Below are 18,998 nucleotides of genomic sequence, written 5' to 3'. Positions count from 1 at the left end.
AAATCAGTTTCCTGTTGCAGTACGTTGAATATTCTAAACTCGTCTGAAGGAGGAATGATAAACCATGCTTTTGTGTGATGTTGGAGTGCAGTATCTTTCATCAAAACTCTATTATATAACCAATCAGTCCAGGCAAATTCAATGTTTTAGCTCTAGCTTTTGGAGAAATGATGGTTTGAGGTAAAGTGGCAAACATTGGTTTATCAATTAGCTTAGCTCCAAACGTCCTGCGAGTAACGGCCCTTGGTCATCAGCTTCTTGAAATAGTCCACAGCTTGAGTGTGCGTCAGGCCGCCCACCTCCTCTGCAATCTCATAGAAGGCCGTGTGCACATCCCGAGCCATGTTACGTGCATCTCTGCAAGGACACATATTCTCATTACATACGCAAGCAAATATGCTGCTGGAAAGAGATGCTGTGGTCTTTAAAGATACAATATGATACTGATGAATGGCAGTATTGACCACTTTATGCTAGAAAAATCAGAATTATATGGAAGCACTATAATTATTTCAAGCTATTTAATGTTCCACTGAAATCCTGCCAGTTAACTACTAGTGCGGATTGTGTTCATAAGTATGTTATTCATCTGTGGTAGAAGCAACTTCTGGTTCTTACCCACAAACGTAGATATGGGCATTATTTGAATGAATGAGCTTCCACAACTGCTTGTTTTTCTTCAGAAGATGTTGCACATAGATCTGTAAAAACAACACAGTCCACAGAATTCCTCTTCAGTTCCAAACTAAAAATGGAAATCTTTAATATCGTGAAAACTCTTTTTCTGGTAACGCTGAAAACTATGGTAATGAAGACCAGTCATATTGGTCGTTTAGGAAGATGAATAAGTGGAAAAAATAAACAAATAATATGCAGTGCATCTTTAAATTTGGATGCAAATAAATATATTTATCTGTTTCTTGTTTTTTCAATATGGTACAATTTTTGAAAGAAAAAAGGCTGCATTTATTTACAGTAAAAAAAAATAATATTGTGAAATATTATTATAATTTAAAATAACAGTTTTCTATTTTAATATCTTTTAAAAAGTAAATTATTCCTGTGATGCAAAGCTGAATTTTCAGCAGCCATTACTCCTGTCTTCAGTGTCACATGATCCTTCAGAAATCATTAATATCATTGTAAAATAAATTTATTTTTCAATATTCTTTGATGAATATAGTTCAAAAGAACAGCATTTATTTGAAATGGAAATCTTTTGGAATATCATAAATGTCTTTTGTTCAATTAATCCATCCTAGCTAAATAAAAGTTTTATATAAAAGTATATGTGACCAATATTGGATTTTAAAAAATGTATTTAAAAATGTGTAATTCCTATTTTTAATTTGTATTAGTTTTGCCGTCATCTGCCACACACTTCAACAAGTTATCTTTTTAAAACACTAATAATTCAACACTGTTAATCATAACATTTAGCAAATCTCAAAATGAATATCCATTATGCAATACAAAAATAATTTTATAGATTTTCTTTAGCCAATATAGTATAAAATTTTAATATCATTAATGGCGGCCATAACATGAAAATAATTTAGTTACTGGCCAGAATCTGAATTTCAGTGCATCCCTATGTCACTCACCTTGTGCTCCTGGTCTCTGGAAAAGGCAACGTTAAGCTGAGTCAGCACACCTGCCCTCTCAAACTCCTCCAGTTCCTGCTGATACAGGAAGTCCTCGTTCTTATGGCGACAACCAAAGTACAGTATCGTCTCACCAGCTTCCTTCCCTGCAACAGAGAGCAAAAACTGAGTGAGATACCTATGCTATATTATTATACACAAGTTGTGTCAAAGCAAGTTCAAGCTTCACCTTGTTCCTTCTGCCATGCTCTCTCCCGGATGAAGCCCATGAAGGGGGCGATGCCAGTACCAGGCCCGATCATGATTATAGGGTTACTGGGTTTGAACGGCAGGCGGAATTGGGATCTCCTAACATACATGGGAACGGTGAGCTTATGGCCGTTATCGGTCACTTCTTTGTTCTTAAGCCAGTTGGTGGCCACACCCTTGAAGACTCTTTCTGTCTTGGTTGTGTACTCTATCACCACAGCACAGATGTGGATAGAGGTTGGATAGACCTGAGATGAGGGTGAACAAAGCTTGTGTCAACCTCAAATTTTTTAATTCACGGTATAATATCGAAAACTGCAGGTTTTACCTTGCTGGAAGAGGCAATGGAATAGTATCGAGCCTGAAGTCGAGGAAGGAGCTCACACAGGTGGTCTATAGGAGGATTCAGGGAAGGTAGATCCTCTAGAATAGCTAGTATGTTCCTCTCAGAATCCAAAACCCAACTCTGATACAAAGCCTTTAAAGGACCAATCAGATGGTGAATCAAAATGTTCAAGTTTTGCTACAGACTACTATTACATCAGTATGGAAGCCCGTTTCTGCCACTGAATAAAAAAAAATTTAAATTGCAACTTTTAATCTCACGATTCTGACTTTTTTCCCTCACAATTGCGAGTTTACATCTCTCAATTCTGACTTTTTCCTCAGAATTGCATAATACAATCTCGCAATTCTGACTTTTTTCTCAGAATTGCGTAATACAAACTCGCAATTCTGACTTTTTTCTCAGAATTGCATAATACAAACACGCAATTCTGACTTTTTTCTCAGAATTGCATAATACAGTCTCGCAATTCTGACTTTTTTTCATAGAAAAGTGAGATATAAACTCGTAATTTCGAGTCATAAAGTCAGAATTGTGAGATACAAATTCAGTCGCAATTGATTTTTTTTTTCAGAATTGCATGATAAAGTCAGAATTGCGAGAAATAAACTTGCAATTCGGATTTTTTTTTTTTGCAATTGCGAGTTTACCTTACAATTCTGACTTTTTTCTCGCAATTCTGAATTTTTTCTCAAGAGTTGTGAGACAAACTTGCAATTGCATGTTATAAAGTCAGAATTGAGAGATATAAATTTGCAATTCTGAGAAAAACTGTCCGAATTGAGAGTTAATATCTTGCGATTCGGACTTTATTTCTGAGAATTGCAACTTTATTTCAGAATTGCGAGTTTTTTCTCATAATTGCGAGTTTATATCACGCAATACTGACTTTATAACTTGCAACTGCGAGTTTATATCTCACAATTCTGAGGAAAAAAATGCAGAATTGCGAAATGTAAACTCGCAATTGCGAGAAAAAAAGTCAGAATTGTTAAACAACATGTTGCAATTACCTTTTTTATTTTTTATTCAGTAGCAGAAACGGGCTTCCATACATCAGAGATTATGACGTGATCCTAACCTTTCCTTCAGGTGAAGCAGATGCCATCTTGCGCATGTTTTCTTGTTCTTTCGGATCAGAGGCGTACTGCGCTAGCTCATACAGCACGTTTGTGCGAGGCATGTTGTTGATGTCAAGGTAATGAGTCAGTGCCGTGCGGTATGTGGTTGGACAGGGGAACGGGTGCTTTTTATTGGATTCCTCTACAGAGTTGAAACATTATTAGCAATCATAGCATGTTACAATATACATAAAAACATATTCTAACTTTTTAATTATATAATATGAATTTCAGATATTAGTACATACCATCCAGATTTTTGAGAGAGATTACAGTATCAAGATCTACTCCAAGTCTCTCTCCTATTCCGTTGACCACCGCTGCATCATTTGTGGGGTAAACAGCAACATGATCTCCAGAATCATATCTGCCAAGTTTGGTAATCAACTGATTAATATGTGGACATTAAAAAAACTCTGGACACTGCATGAATATATACTCAATAGTGAAGATATTATGCACAGTATGCATGCAAACTTCTTTTATATGTTATTCAAATAACAGTATTGCTATTTGTAGTAGTGATATTTCAAACCATTTTAGTTGTACAATGCTGTAATATTAAGTATAATAATTTAAAAATATAACTGTGGAATCACCTCAGATTGTTGAATCAACATCACATCATCATATGAACACAATTATAAGAGCTTGAATCTCATTAAAACCCTGAAGAACATGGGTTATATTACACCCTTAAAAAAGGGGGAAAAATAAGAAATGATATTTAATACAGAAATATACAATTATTTTTATATAATAAAGTTATACAATTGTATATGTATTATTTATGTATCATAATACAAAACTAAAAACAGGCTTAATTTTCCTCCTACGAAAAAGAAAGAAAAAAAAAAATTTGTATTTAATATAAAAATATAAAATAATGTTTCTATAATAAAATAATACAATTGTATTTGTATTATTTATGCAATACAATATAAAACTAAAAAGCAAATAATAAAAACAGGGTTAATTTTCTTCCTACAAATGACCTTTTTCCCATTTTTAGGGTGAAACGTGACCTGGAAATGTTTTCATGAGATTCACCCAATTATTATGCATACCTGATTTTAGAGTCTGTGATATCTAACTCGATGTGCATCAGGTGCCGATTTCCTCCTTTGTTCAGTTTACGATTACCAGTCACAGTTGCAAGGAAAGGATTCTTTGAATCAAACGGTCTGCACAAATCAAGTGAATAACAATGCAATCAGATAAAATGCTTTAGTGTAACATTTCAGTATATCATTTAAAACATGAGACTCTAGCTAATCCTAAAAAAAAGTCATTCACAAAACCATGATTAAAAAAACTTTACACAAACTGAAGGTCATTTTACAGACTTCTAAACAATAGAAGCATAAAATGTACTCTCAGATCAAGAGTGATCTTTTTAAATGCCGATCGGTGTCTTGAACTCACGGTTTCTGTGTCTGAAAGCTTTTGAGCCGCCCCATCTCTCCGGTGTACACTTGATTCATATTGATGTCATTATGAACCACCAGTTCAAACTGCCGAATGCTGAAAGAACACAAAAAGGAATGGAGATCTCATCCTAGCCTGTATTTAAAGCATTCAAAACACCTGTTTAATAAGATGCAAAAACCTATTCAAAGCAGGGCAGGGGAGGTTTTTGTTATGGAAGAACATGATAAATGGATTTGCTTCCTCTAATATGGAGATGAGACACTGCATGTGTTGTGTTGCCACAAAATACCCATCAAATAAACATCACGTTTGAACTAGACAATCTCACACAGCTGGTCTGGCTCTTTTAAATTCTATTTGATGCCTACCAATACAAGACTGTATTGCAGACTGTTTTTAAATTAAAAGTTGTGATTCAATTACAAGACAAGCACATGGAAAATAAAAATAATACCTGCTGTCTTCTCCCGTGGCCTCCACGCCAAAGAACTCACATACTGCAGGCCAAAACTGTTCCTTCCAAGAGATAAAATCCTCCTCCAAGCTACAAATGATTTAAGATGAAATAATTAGGACAGGCAATGAAAATGGATTAAAACAAGACAACATGTACATGTTTATCTATTTTATCTGTTTCAATCTTTTATTCACTCACTTGATGTCATCATCCCCGAGGCCCAAGTCAAAGACCCTTTTTCCCCCAAGTTCAGCAAGCCTCTTGTCTGTATACTTGCCTGTGGCATTGAAGCGCTCATATGTTTTATTTCCCAAACCAAACACCTATGAAAAATTAGCAAAAAAATCATTCAATCTCTGCAAGGAGTAAAAAAGACAGAATGGAGACACTTTCAATAAACACATACAATACTTTAAGGCTTAATGTCAACTAAAAACATTTAAATTGTCTTGTATTTTATGCGAGTTCAATCTACTACAAGGTTTTACTTAATCATTCAAAACTTCCTCTCCAGTTTAAAAAGATCAAACTGAGATATGAGTCACCAAATGGAAACGGAAACTAAACCTAAAGTATGACTTCTGGAGAACAAAAAAAACGTCATATATATTCATGATTAAAACTGACTTCAATGCATTGGACTAAAATTCAACAGAATAATGAAATTGTCTGCAGGATCTTCTTTGCTCCTTATAACCTCCTCTAGCCTGTCCCACAGTCATATAACGCTGTAGATGCACTGCAGTGATGTTTCCAACCACATGTTTTATCATGCTGTCCCACCACAACCACATAAAAGAATCTGAGAACTCCAGACTGAAACCACAAGGCTTTCATCCAGAATGCAGGTCCAACTTGAGCGGCATCTGGACACCCATGTCTCCAGAATCAAAGAAACAGAAGATCCAGTGATCCAGTTCCATCTGAAAGAGTCCCGCTAAGAGAGAAGTTCCGCTGGGATGGAGCTCTAGCTTTATTTGGCTAGGCCAGATGTTTCCATTTGGTGAGAGAGAACTGATGAGGATTCCATGGGCCCCTTAACTATGGGACAGCCTCGGGCTCAGGCTTGTTAAGAACTTCACCGACTGCCCAGGAAATAGGTACACTCCATAAAAAGGCCAGGAATTTTGGAGGGTGCGAGGTTGCAAGATTGTCCCATGCAATCTCTTGATCCCCGTTTACTCACCACAGAAATGAATCACAAAAAGAAACAAATTAGCTTTCTATGCACTTTGCTAATGTTGTAATATTACTCACAGCAAAATTGACCCCCTCTAGATCATCATCAGTCCCTTGCATCCAATCGTAGAACTCCTGAGCGTTGTCTGTGGGGTCTCCTTCTCCATAGGTTGCCATGCAGAACACAGCCATGGAATTAGGAATCTCTTTCAGTCTAGACAGCTCGGACTGCGAATGGGAGATTATAATGACAAAAGTCAAAAGACTTGAAAAGTACTCAGTTCTGATCTTGACTGATTGATTTTTAATAGTGTGCATTAAACAGGAAGAAATAATGGTGAAAGTACCAGGTCATACTCCTCTGGGTCAGCGGCCATGCCTTTCATGCCGTAGCGTTGGGCATCTTTTGCCAACCTGTTAGCAAATTCCTCAGCAGTCCCTGTTTGGGATCCATAAAACACCACAATGTTCCGGTTCTAGAATAGGAAGATACAGAAATCAAACATAATGGAACTCTCTTTTTCCATTGTTCAAGGTGGTGGAATTTTTGCCAATTATTTCAACTTTTTAGAACTTTACTAATTACTATGGTAATGTTCCTGAAAATCTCACCGTTTTCTTCATTTTCTCAATAAAGCTGGTCTCACGTATTTGTGGTGTTCTATGAAGAGAAAAAGAAGAAAAGAAGAAAAAAGAGAGAAAAAACACATGTGAAAAGGCTGAAAAGCATGCCAGACCAATTCTTTTGGTAATGAATAGGTGATTGAGCCATTCATTTCTCAGCCTTTTCCACACAGGAGAACTTCCTGAAGTTCACACCCCTCTGAGAGCACCACAGCATTAGAACACGTCTGCTTTCAGTCATTGTTCAACTAATGAAAACCACAAACTTTCATGGTAATTCAGCAATGAAGAACAGAAGGTAGTCCACAAACGCAAAAACCTTACTTGAACATAGCAAGTTTGATACAATAATCTTATGTTTTCTACTCCTATTAAAATGCTCTTTATTTGTAAAATGTAAACAAATAATTAATAAATGAATTAAAAGTTTTCCAAAATTTCTAAATAAATAAACTTTCTACAAATAAATCTACAAAAAAATCGAAATAAATAAACATTTCTATCTATCTATCTATCTATCTATCTATCTATTTTTAAGAATAGAATTCTGTTTTTAAGAATATTGTTCAATAGTTTGGAGTCTAGAAACAGAAATTAATACATTTATTCAGCAAACACTATAAAACAGTAAAGACAAGGAAATTGTTGTTTTTCTACCTTCTATTCATAAAAAACAAATCCAGAATTTTTTTTTATCATGGTTTCCATAAAAATATTAAGCAGCACAACTGCTGTTTTTTACATTGATAAAAATAAAAAATGTTTCTTGAGCAGCAAATCAGCATATTAGAATGATTTCTGAAAGATCATGTGACACAGAAGACTGAAGTGATGATGCTGAAAATTCAGCTTTGCCATCACAGGAATAAACTACATCTAAAATATTTTAAAAGTAGAAAACAGTCGTTTTTGTATTGTAATATTTCACAATATTTTTTGTCAAATTAATGCAGGCCTGGTGAGTAAAAGAAAGTTCTATCAAAAACATTTTAAAAAATCTTCCAGACACCAAACTTCTGAACAATAGTGTAGACTGTAAATTCATTTAAGCATGTCCAAACTTTTTACTTTGTAGAGTTCAGGGTTAGGGTATATAATGTATAATCAAACTATCAAATTACTAAACACAACCATCATTGCACTGGCAAGACATCACAGCGCAAAACAATGGATTCCTCCCTTACATACTTGTTTATAACTCCAAATGAAAGAAACAAATTAGCCGCTTCTCATAGAGAATTTTTGCAGCATTCCAAAAGACATTCCATAAAATAGTCAAACCTTTGTGCAAATGAAAATTAAGACACCTAAATTTGCTTTTGAACACCACTCATACAACACTGTTAAAAGACTATAAGCAATCTCTTCGAGTAAAAGCAATTACACAAAAGTCATAAATAGCACCTGAAATATCTATCACAACAGAAGGAACATCGCATAAACATCCATCTGTCCCAGACTAACCTCTCTGCAGCAGCCAGTCTGTCCTGAGGCAAAGAAAACATGCATCCCATGACTGGGGAAAAGACCCTGTCCTTAAGGGTTCGGCAAACAGAGCACTTTCGTCCCCAAGAGGTTCGGATCAAGCCCTCAGACAGCCTGAGAAAGTCCTTTGGCTTGCATAAAAGTTCATTAGGAGGCTCTGTAGAAAACACATCGCTCTTCAGCGCAGGAAAAGGGGGTGTGAGGCAGGCGAGGATCTGAGACGGGCTCTGTCTCTCTCTCTCCTGCCATCTGGCCAGAGCACAGTGGTTGCAAAGCAACAGGAATATACAACATTTCCCATGGATCTCTGCAGCACAACGCTGTTACTAAACCCCCAATCTTAAATGCACACACACATAGACATGCATAAAAACTTGAATGCTCCAGCCAACGCAAACACAAGGAGTCCATTCCCTAATAAAACACAAAAGATCACTAAACAAAAGGCAACCTAAGTTTCTGGATTTCATTCAGTTTTTAACACACGCCACATAAGAAATGCATTTGATTAAAACAACTAAAGAAGAAAGACTAGTGGAGTTGTTCAGGACTTTGGCAGGATGGCTTGGACTGGCTGCGATCCTTCAATGTGAGTAATGTGAACTAGGAAGTGGAGAGAATTGGAAGAGGTTATCCTTTCCTGCTCGCTAAACATGTCTTCCTGATACTATAGTTCTCTACTTATACATCATTTCCTCCTGTATTATCTTCTGTTCTTTATGCATTGCTTTTTTAGAAAACGCAATCAATAAATAGTAAAAAGGGATTTATGTTGGAAAGAAAAGTTGTGGACACTATTGTCCAAAATTTACTTTTTTAATGTTTCTGAAAGTCTGTTCACCAAGCCTGCATTTATTTGAACAAAAATACAGTAAAATATCAGTACAATTTAAAATAAGTGTTTTCTCTGTCATTCTATTTTAAAATGAATTCCTGTGATGCAAAGCTGAATTTACAGCAGACATTCCTCCAGTTTTGAGTATCATGTGACGTGACTTCTGAAATCAATCGAATATGCTGATTTGGTGCTCAACACTTCTTATTATTCTCAATGTTTTGGTGCTTAATATTTTAGTGAAAACCATGATACATTGATTTCATGATACTTTGATGAGTAAAAAAGTTCAAAAGAACAGAATTTATTTGAAATAAAAAAATATGTATAATTATATATGTCTTTACTGTCACTTTTTATTTATTTAATGCATTCTTGCTTAATAAAAAACATTTCTATCTATCTATCTATCTATCTATCTATCTATTTTTAAGAATAGAATTCTGTTTTTAAGAATATTGTTCAATAGTTTGGAGTCTAGAAACAGAAATTAATACATTTATTCAGCAAACACTATAAAACAGTAAAGACAAGGAAATTGTTGTTTTTCTACCTTCTATTCATAAAAAACAAATCCAGAATTTTTTTTTATCATGGTTTCCATAAAAATATTAAGCAGCACAACTGCTGTTTTTTACATTGATAAAAATAAAAAATGTTTCTTGAGCAGCAAATCAGCATATTAGAATGATTTCTGAAAGATCATGTGACACAGAAGACTGGAGTAATGATGCTGAAAATTCAGCTTTGCAACACAGGAATAAATGACATTTTAAAATATATTAAAGTAGAAATACCATATCAAATAAATGTATTCTATCTGTTTTCTTTTCATTTATTATACAATTAACAAAAGCAAAAAAGACCTAACACTAGCTTGCTCTATTCTTTTTCTCTTTTTTTTTATAATATTTTTTTTTTTTTTTAAAAAAAAAAAAAAAAAAAAACATTTTTGAACGGTACCTTGATGCTAAAGTCATCAGGCCTTTCATTGTTTTCAAGGGTGAATAGGTCACAAGTTTAACAGCACTACAACTGACTAGCAAGGATTATGAGGAACATTCAGGAAGAATAACATCCTGTGACTCCATCTGAACAAACAATGCTAATTTTCAAGCTCATATGTGACCTTGGACCACAAAACCAGTCATAAGGGTCAATTTTTTTTTAATTAAGATGTATACGTTGTCTGAAAGCTGAATAAATAAGCTTGGTTTCCATTGATGTATGGTTTGTTAGGATAGGACAATATCTGGCCGAGATACAACTATTTGAAAATCTGGAATCTGAGGGAGCAAAAAAAAAATCAAAATATTGAGAAAATCACCTTTAAAGTTGTCCAAATTAAGTCCTTAGCAATTCATATTACTAATCAAAAATTAAGTTTTGATATATTTACGGTAGGAAATTTACAAAATATCTTCATAGAACATGATTTCTTCTTTAATGCATTTACTGAATGAGCACTGTGCTATGTCCGAACTGATTGCACTGTATTTTATGTATAATCATCTTTTGTTCTTAACTGTTTTTAACTGATTTAATTCATTTTAAATAATTTTAAAAGCTTTTAAATTCCTTGTTTTTATTGTTGTGATTATTTTACTTCCTTTTATGTAAAGCACTTTGAATTACCACCGTGTATGAAATATATAATATATATATTTGTGCTATATAAATAAACTTGCCTTGCCTAATGATTTTTGGCATAAAAGAAAAATCGACAATTTTGACCCATACAATGTATTGTTGGCTATTGCTACAAATATACCTGTGCTACTTAAGACTGGTTTTGTGGTCCAGGGTCACATATAATCCTTCTGTTTATTACACAGCTCAGTTTAACATTTGATATCACTAACTGAGTCATTGACTGTTGAACATTGTGAAAACCGAACAGGAAATTCACTTTTTTTCATACATGGCATATGAAAATTTGTGAACAAAGAAGTACCTGTTGGCATTCACAATGACACATAACCACTGTGTATATGAACTGTGTCTCAGCTGCTACAGACCATAACACTGAGACAGAATGTAATGCATGCACATTCTCTCGATCCCATGATGTCAACACTTTGCAATGTTGGAACCCATGACCAACTGAACCACAAAGTGCTTTAGGAACGAGCCATGGTGCAGAAACGATGCTTTGTTCAAACAAGGCCAAAGGTCTATGGGGAGAAAAACTATAAACAGGCCATCCAACAAAAATATTATTGCAAATTTGAGCCCCATAACACAGTTTCTGCCATGGGCTGTAATGCATAAGCTAGTTTTGTAACTTTATCATTTGCATTTACACTTTTATGGGATGGAACAGATATATTGTGCTTGTGTTTTACAAAACTCTTTTAAATCTCTGATCAACATTTCAGTCGTGCAGAAAAATTTGTGTGGGTGTAATATTTCCCTCTTGAGGACAAATGAAGGGGGAAGGGGATTTAAAATCAGGCACTTACACTGGAGTAAATGGCTTGATCTCTGGAACAGGCTCTGTTTTTTTTCGGAAGAAGAACCAGTAGATAAGAAGTCCTGCGATTAGAGAGAAGAGGAAGATGTCCAGAGAGCTGAGGAGAGGCTCCGGAGTCTGCTCCTCATCGGCGAGCAGCTGGGATTCACTGTCTTCCATTTTCACAGAATTCAGAAAGCAGATATGTCTGCGAAAACAGATTGTTTTCATCACTTAGTATTAGTCTACAATTGATTGAAGGGACTCTGAAATACGCATACATACACACATACACACATAAATTAGGAAGTCACACTATATACATATATATATACACATATACAATTTGTATTTATATAATTTAATAATCATATATAAAATGTACAAAAAAAATAATTATATAGATAGACAGTATAGATAGATAGTTTTAAAAAAGTTTACATTTTTACTTGCATAGTTTGTGGCCATGTAGTAATAATAACATAATATATGGTGGCATGCAAAACTTTGGGAACCCCTTGCAGAATCTGTGAAAATGTGAATAATTTTAACAAAATAAGAGAGATCATACAAAATGCATGTTATTTTTTTTATTTAGTACTGTGTCCTGAATAAGATATTTTACATAATTTTTTTTTTACATATAGTCCACAAGACAAAAACAAATTGCTTAAATTATTAAAATAACCCCCTTCAAAAGTTTGGGAACCCTGGGTTCTTAATACTGTGTGTGGTTACCTGGATGATCCAAAACGGTTTTTCTTTTTTTTGTTATGGTTGTTCATGAGTCCCTTGTTTGTTCTGGACAGTTAAACTGAGCCCTGTTCTTCAGAAAAATCCTCCATGTCCTGCAGATTCTTCAGTTTTCCAGCATCTTTTGCATATTTGAACCCTTTCCAGCAGTGACTGTATGATTTTGAGATCCATCTTTTCACACTGAGGACAATTGAGGGGCTCAAACACAACTATTAAAAAAGGTTCAAACATGCTCCAGAAGGAAACACGATGCATTAAGAGCCGGGGGGTGAAAACTTTTTGATCATGTCATCGTGTTTCCTTCTGAAGCATCAGTGAATGTTTGAACCTTTTTTAATATGTTAAAAAATGTTTGAACCTTTTTTAATCTGAAGAACAGGGCTCAGTTTAACTGTTCAGAACAAACAAGGGACTCATGAACAACCATCACAAAACAAAAAAACAGTTTTGGATCATCCAGGTAACCACACACAGTATTAAGAACCAAGGGTTCCCAAACTTTTGAATGGGGTTATTTTAATAATGTAAGTAATTTATTTTTGTCTTGTTGACTAAATGTAAACATATTTTATGTAAAATATCTTACTCAGGACAGTACTAAATAAAAAAATAATAACGTGCATTTTGTATGATCTCTCTTATTTAAAATTAAAATTATAATTAGTTAAAATTATTCACATTTTCACAGATTTTGCAAGGGGTTCCCAAACTTTCGCATGCCACCGTATATCTTATGTCTAAGTACGTTGACAAACAACAGAATTTGTGACTGTCATGTTGTGCCCTCTTTTGAAGACTCAATGTCATTACATAATGATGACCAATTGCAAAACACCCTTTCCTTTGAAGGACTTTCGTCAATTTCTAATTAAATGTCATTTTTAACCACCTTGGTTCCTTACATAGAAACTTTTATCGCTCAATAACAGCCATGACGTGTTGCAAAATAGCCCTCATGTCATTAAAAAGCAGAAGTACTGTAATACTGACATGTTTTTGGACATTTAACACGTCTTTGTTTTAAATATTTTGACGTCCATTGTACATGAATATGTCAATCATTCAGTATCACGTCGCAAAGTCCTTCAGGCTTATTTGTAAACTTCATGGTATGCGTGTTGGAGCAGGGTTGGAATAAAACTCTGCAGGGCTCCGGCCCTCCAGGAACTGAGTTTGTGTAACGTTACCATCTGATACTATCACTGTACTATGCTACCATCGCCATAGTACTTTATGTAAGGGCAGACATACGCGTATATACACAAAATGTTCACTTTTGTTTATGACTTCGCAAAAGGATTGAAATTAAACTATTAGGAATGGATATTAATATAATTCAACAGAATCCACACTAAAAACACATACCTCCGGTTAGCTGCAGCGAGGGGCACAGCACGAGCTTACGTCACATTGAAACGCCGGGTTGCCAGCGCAAGTTCAAATATCCCTCGTGGTATAAAGCAGCAGTTTAACTTTGAACAGATTCTACTTTTTTGCTTTGTTGTAATGTTTAGAATGCGTTAACGTGTTCTTCGATATTATTATTTTTTTTTTATTCTGACGTATTTGTCCATTGCAGCATTTTTTCCCCACTTAGAACTGAAGGGCGCCTGTCTGTGACCCTAGAGTTATTCTGAGTTATCTGGCAATTATAAATGCTATGAGAGTTGTCAAATAAAGACAACAAGAGAATTAAAAAACTGAACTGGAATTTTTGGTTTAAAATGCAAGTTGATGAGATGTCTTTTACAATAGTAAAAACCTTGGACCTAACGTTCTGCTGAAGGCACTTAAGGGATATTTCCATTTCCCATTTCTGTTTGACAGGGCTTCCTCAATCAATTCTTGAAAATGTCGAAAAAATTCATTCAAATTTTCTAGCATTTGGCTGACTGCACATGCTTCTTACTCACATGAAGGTGTCATAGTCCTATGATGGTAAAGTCATGTTGTGACATTGTGGAACAATGCCACTGATAGCAAATGATTTCCATAACTGTCTTCTAGATTCTGTCTTTGAGATCATTAACTTGCCCATTCGAATCAGCTTTAAACATAGGCCAGAGGTGTTTAAAAAAGGTGTGTAAAAAGAAAACATAAACACACTGTTATCATATTCTGATGTCATGACTTTCTTTGACATATGGTGTGCAAAACACTTGGTATGACACTTGCAAATGACACGCAAATGACACTTAGTGCTTTAATAAAATAAAAGCAAAATATGAAATATTTTAGGTTTAGGGCAAAGACATTTCATCCCTTATGCTTTGTGACACATTTACAAAAATCTTAACTTAGCCAGGTTGAACCACAAACAAACATTCATATTAAACATAAAAAAAACATTCATATAAAACATAAATTGCTTTAATAAAGAGTACAGCAGTGCCTTTGTGCCCGTCATTTATAAAGCTTTGGCTTTGTCCTGATCCATGTATTTGTGGTAAACAACACCAAGAGTGGTGAAGAAATTTCCCATGAACAAAACAAGGAAAGTAGAGCCGCACATGAGAACCTAAGAAAAAGAAAGCATTTTAATTACAAATGATTTCAACAATCACAAAAAAGATATACTAATACTTCTGGCTTAAAGCAACATACACATCTTCGATAGTTAAATATAATGTCATTTAGCTAATATGTGTTGGCACATGATCTGGAAGCTGGGCCATTTGGAAGAGTGTAATTCCATTATAAAGCTGGAAAAACTGGATATGCATAAGACGGTTAGAACCACAGCATAATAACAATAGAATTACATCAGAACTTTTCTGAATACCCATGTCAACATTTCATGTCAGTATTAAGTAAAGTCTTCTTTTGCCTGGTACTGTAATTCAAGCACAGGTAAATTATAATAACATTACAGCTATAAACTGGAACTGTGTGCCACAGAAGAAGTCTTTAAAACAATGATTACATTGCCACAAAACAGGAAGTGAGCTGTTTGTCCATGCAAGATGATTGCATTTATTGCAAAACAACCCAAGATTAACAAACACAGTATCAAACTTACATGGCCCAAGAAAAGGAAAGGCAGTAGAAAGGTCAGACCCCTCCACATCCAGGACTGAAACCCCTCTGATCATAAAGCACATGTGAAAACGTGTTAGCTGATAATTCTGCAATAGAATAAAGAAAAACAGACACACAGACAAAATAACACACTACCCACCAACTGTTAGGTCCATGTTGTGTCTTTCTCCAAGAGCTCTGATAATTCTGCAATAGAATAAAGAAAAACAGACACACAGACAAAACAACACACTACCCACCAACTGTTAGGTCCATGTTGTGTCTTTCTCCAAGAGCTCGGAGTCTATATAAGCAGCCACTCTGGTAATAGTACTGGAGAAACTGAACAAAATCTGAAGGGAGAACAAACAAGAAAAATAAATGATTAAATAAAACAATGAATAAATCATTATTACACTGAAAGTGTTACAAATGCTGTAAGGCAGCAGTTCTTACTTATATACATGGAGTAGGACAGGAACTGATTTCTGAACATCTGGTAGAGTTCACCATCTGGCCTGTGAGACGCACATGAACAGCTGACGCACATCAGATATTCACACATACTATCTCAGTCTTTTTCACACTTATTCTGTTCTACTGTTCCTCAAAAATGACTATAAAGTGTACTAGCCTACTTAAAAACAAAAATACTCTTTATTAAAGTACCAAAGATTCAAAGATGTAATGTTGTAATATCTCACAGTGTTAAAGAGTTAAGTTTGTCATACCAGGTCAGCATTACTCCAGAGAGAAATGTTGAGACATAGTGTTGAAACACCCACCAGCCCTTGATCCTGAAACACAGGCCAAGTATTGAAACTTTACAGTATAGCCTGTAGTACTGATTTAATACATGTCAAGAATACTACATACACTGTAAAAAATAAAGGTTCCAAAAGGAGGTTTTCACAATGATGCCATAAAACCATTCTGTGTTCCAAAAAAATCCTTCCAGTGAATAGTTCTTGTAAAAGAACACTTAAAAAAAAAATATGTTATGCGAGGATTGTGGAAAGGTTCCATGGATCTTTAAGGTTCTTCATGGAACAATAGATGCCTACAAAAAAATCTTTCTTTATTTCTCTTTCTTTAGTCTCACTTTATGCTTTATTGAAAGGCAGTGTTACATTTATTACATAAAATGAAAAGAACCTTTATTTTTAAGAGTATAATCATATGATTATTCGTACTTGGAGCCATTATTAATGAGGATGCTCTCTCTTATTGTCAATGTACAGTAATACCACACCAACAGGAAGTTGAAAAGTGCATCTAGAACCCTGTCAAAACACAAGGGAAGAAAGACAAAAAATAAGTTAAACTGATTATTTCACATGTATTAGTGGAACATGCAGCATTACATATAATCAATGATTAAATGTCTGTTTCTACAAGAAATTTAAAAAAGTACATTTTTACACTCTCAAAAAATTGCAATAAACATGTACCTGTAGGTGACCAAAAACCGACAGGTGAATGAGAACAACAAGAGCAGCACAGTCAAGTATAGTTTGAACTTCTCATACTCATCTTTATAGGCAAACCTGTACAATTGAGAAACAGGCAAAAGTCAGACAAATCACATGACTCATTAACATGACTGCGTTTTGTGACACCACAATGTTTAAAGATGATGATCACAAGTTAAGGCTATTGAGAAATTTTCAAAACATTTTAATCAAATAGGACTGTTCGGAGAACTTACTTGGACTGTTTGTTAAGGAGTGTAACGTTAACATTTCCAAGAACAAGACTAAGGTATAACCTGGAACAAAAACAGAGTAAAGTATTTCATGTTAGCATCAGGTGCTTGCCGAATCATAGCATGTGTCTGAACAAGGTAAACTGCAAATCCACACACCACTATGAATTATTTTTGAATTCTATACCACACCTTTAGTCTACAGTATTTTAAGGTCAACACTGAATTAGAAACAGGCAAATACAGAGCTGTATGACCTGCTTTGAATAGTAAATGCTGATAATGTGTATTTTAAAAGAGGGTGTGACAGAGGTGACATTAGCTATCTCTCATTTGCATTACTCATTTTTCTTGGGCAGGAAAGCCTCCATCTCAAAGAAGACATTTGATCTTTCCTTTATAGAATCTTGGATCTCGTCTATTTTATTTACATCTTCTGGATTCACTACCGCTCTGCATCTATGATAGAAAAAAAAGAAATATAAGATATAGATCAATAACATTTATTTGTAACCAAAGCATATATAACTCATGACTTACTCCTGCAGGGATTCATTGAGATCCTTTATCTTTTTCCTCTGCCGTGCAATAGAAGAAGAACAGCTATCCTGCAGTCTCGAAACCTCCTCCAGCTTGTGTTTGTAAAGACGATGTGTCTCCTGTGCAACAAATATAGACATTACAAATTTGTATATGCCTATCTCATGATGAACAGTCATTTGGATATTTCTGGTGTATTTAAAGGCTTATTATTACTATTTATTTCACCATCTGTGTGGACTAACCAGCATTTTTAGATTATATATATATATATATATATATATGTGTGTGTGTGTGTGTGTGTGTGTGTGTGTTTCTCATAAATATTTGAAACCATTATTAATCCAAGGCTGATATTTCTATTAACTTGGCACATATGTATTAAAAATTCTTTTTATGATATTGTACATTATTGTTTGTCATTGACCCATACAAATGCAATGCAAAATACTTCATATATTGCAATTACACGTTATTTTTGTGGGAACTGTAGGTGCTATTTATTAATAAAAAGCTACAAACGTGGTTTTTTTTATTTATTGTACCACTGTTATACTGTGAGTTGGCAAGGATTAAATTGCTAAGCAGCTAGTGCTCAACCCTGAAGCGTATCGATACAATTAGCTGTTCATAGCGATACTTCGATACATTTGTAAATAAAAACAAATACAGTGTATATAAAAACATTTAAAGATAGAAGAGTAAGATCTCATAGTTCAGAGCAGTGCTATCTGATTAGCAGTGGAGAAAGAAAGACTCCTCACCTGAACTTGTTGATAGTCTTTTTCCAGATCCTCCCATTCTTGTAAACATTCGTTCAAACCAGTCGGGTTAAATAACATTTCCAGAGAGTGTATTTGATGAAAGGTAGTGTTCCCAGATCAGAGTGAAGAGAATAAAGGTCTGTTCCACCGTTGTCGGAGCGCCTCGCTATCTTTGACAGACGTCTGTCATCTGAACGCAGCTTCACAACAAGAGTAGCCAATCAGAGACCAACCCCGCGGCATAATGAAACGCCCCTCCCTGCAATCTGACCAATGAGCGCTTTCAAAACAAGACAGATACGTCATAGACGCTGTAGCCTGACTGACTTCCCATAGACGCCCATAAAGAGGGAGAGGGAATATACCAACTGTGAATAACTAGAGTTCAGGGTCAGTGTTGAAATTGCAGACAGAACCTCTTATTATGACATA

At 34.8% G+C, this 18,998-nt stretch overlaps 2 protein-coding genes across 2 annotated transcripts; both read right to left on the bottom strand.

The window, feature by feature from the left end:
- Positions 1-7: 7 nt before the first annotated feature.
- LOC107686173 (NADPH--cytochrome P450 reductase-like) lies at positions 8-13,962 on the bottom strand. The gene is made up of 16 exons (XM_016483072.1): positions 13,905-13,962; positions 11,794-11,991; positions 7,000-7,048; positions 6,735-6,863; positions 6,466-6,615; positions 5,407-5,531; positions 5,206-5,295; positions 4,746-4,844; positions 4,388-4,504; positions 3,569-3,687; positions 3,281-3,462; positions 2,182-2,331; positions 1,834-2,101; positions 1,605-1,750; positions 619-701; positions 8-357 (listed from the first exon to the last, which is right to left on the bottom strand). The coding sequence occupies exons 2-16, from the start codon at positions 11,961-11,963 to the stop codon at positions 213-215; spliced, it is 2,022 nt and encodes a 673-aa protein (XP_016338558.1). The 5' UTR covers positions 11,964-11,991; positions 13,905-13,962; the 3' UTR covers positions 8-212.
- A 984-nt stretch (positions 13,963-14,946) lies between these two features.
- Positions 14,947-18,761, bottom strand: tmem120aa (transmembrane protein 120Aa). The gene is made up of 12 exons (XM_016483134.1): positions 18,567-18,761; positions 17,803-17,921; positions 17,605-17,721; positions 17,266-17,325; positions 17,009-17,104; positions 16,751-16,840; positions 16,289-16,354; positions 16,014-16,075; positions 15,818-15,910; positions 15,559-15,623; positions 15,194-15,250; positions 14,947-15,057 (listed from the first exon to the last, which is right to left on the bottom strand). The coding sequence occupies exons 1-12, from the start codon at positions 18,642-18,644 to the stop codon at positions 14,947-14,949; spliced, it is 1,014 nt and encodes a 337-aa protein (XP_016338620.1). The 5' UTR covers positions 18,645-18,761.
- Positions 18,762-18,998: the final 237 nt, after the last annotated feature.

This window comes from Sinocyclocheilus anshuiensis, unplaced genomic scaffold, assembly GCF_001515605.1.
Source record: "Sinocyclocheilus anshuiensis isolate Anshui unplaced genomic scaffold, SAMN03320099.WGS_v1.1 scaffold437, whole genome shotgun sequence".
Lineage (NCBI taxonomy): Eukaryota > Metazoa > Chordata > Actinopteri > Cypriniformes > Cyprinidae > Sinocyclocheilus > Sinocyclocheilus anshuiensis.
The sequence above is the reverse complement of the archived record's forward strand: the minus strand, read 5'-3'. Positions and strand labels throughout refer to the sequence as shown.

Bases quoted from the DNA above. Each gene is read 5' to 3' on its own strand.
- tmem120aa (XM_016483134.1), bottom strand. From the start codon at position 18,644: ATGTTATTTAACCCGACTGGTTTGAACGAATGTTTACAAGAATGGGAG. The intron at 16,355-16,750 runs GTACGAATAATC...CCTGTGTTTCAG, and splicing joins CTCATTAATAATGGCTCCAA to GATCAAGGGCTGGTGGGTGT. The intron at 15,251-15,558 runs GTAAGTTTGATA...ATGCATATCCAG, and splicing joins CTTTCCTTTTCTTGGGCCAT to TTTTTCCAGCTTTATAATGG.
- LOC107686173 (XM_016483072.1), bottom strand. From the start codon at position 11,963: ATGGAAGACAGTGAATCCCAGCTGCTCGCCGATGAGGAGCAGACTCCG. The intron at 4,505-4,745 runs GTGAGTTCAAGA...TGATTTGTGCAG, and splicing joins AGCTTTCAGACACAGAAACC to ACCGTTTGATTCAAAGAATC. The intron at 1,751-1,833 runs GTGAAGCTTGAA...TCTCTGTTGCAG, and splicing joins AGCATGGCAGAAGGAACAAG to GGAAGGAAGCTGGTGAGACG.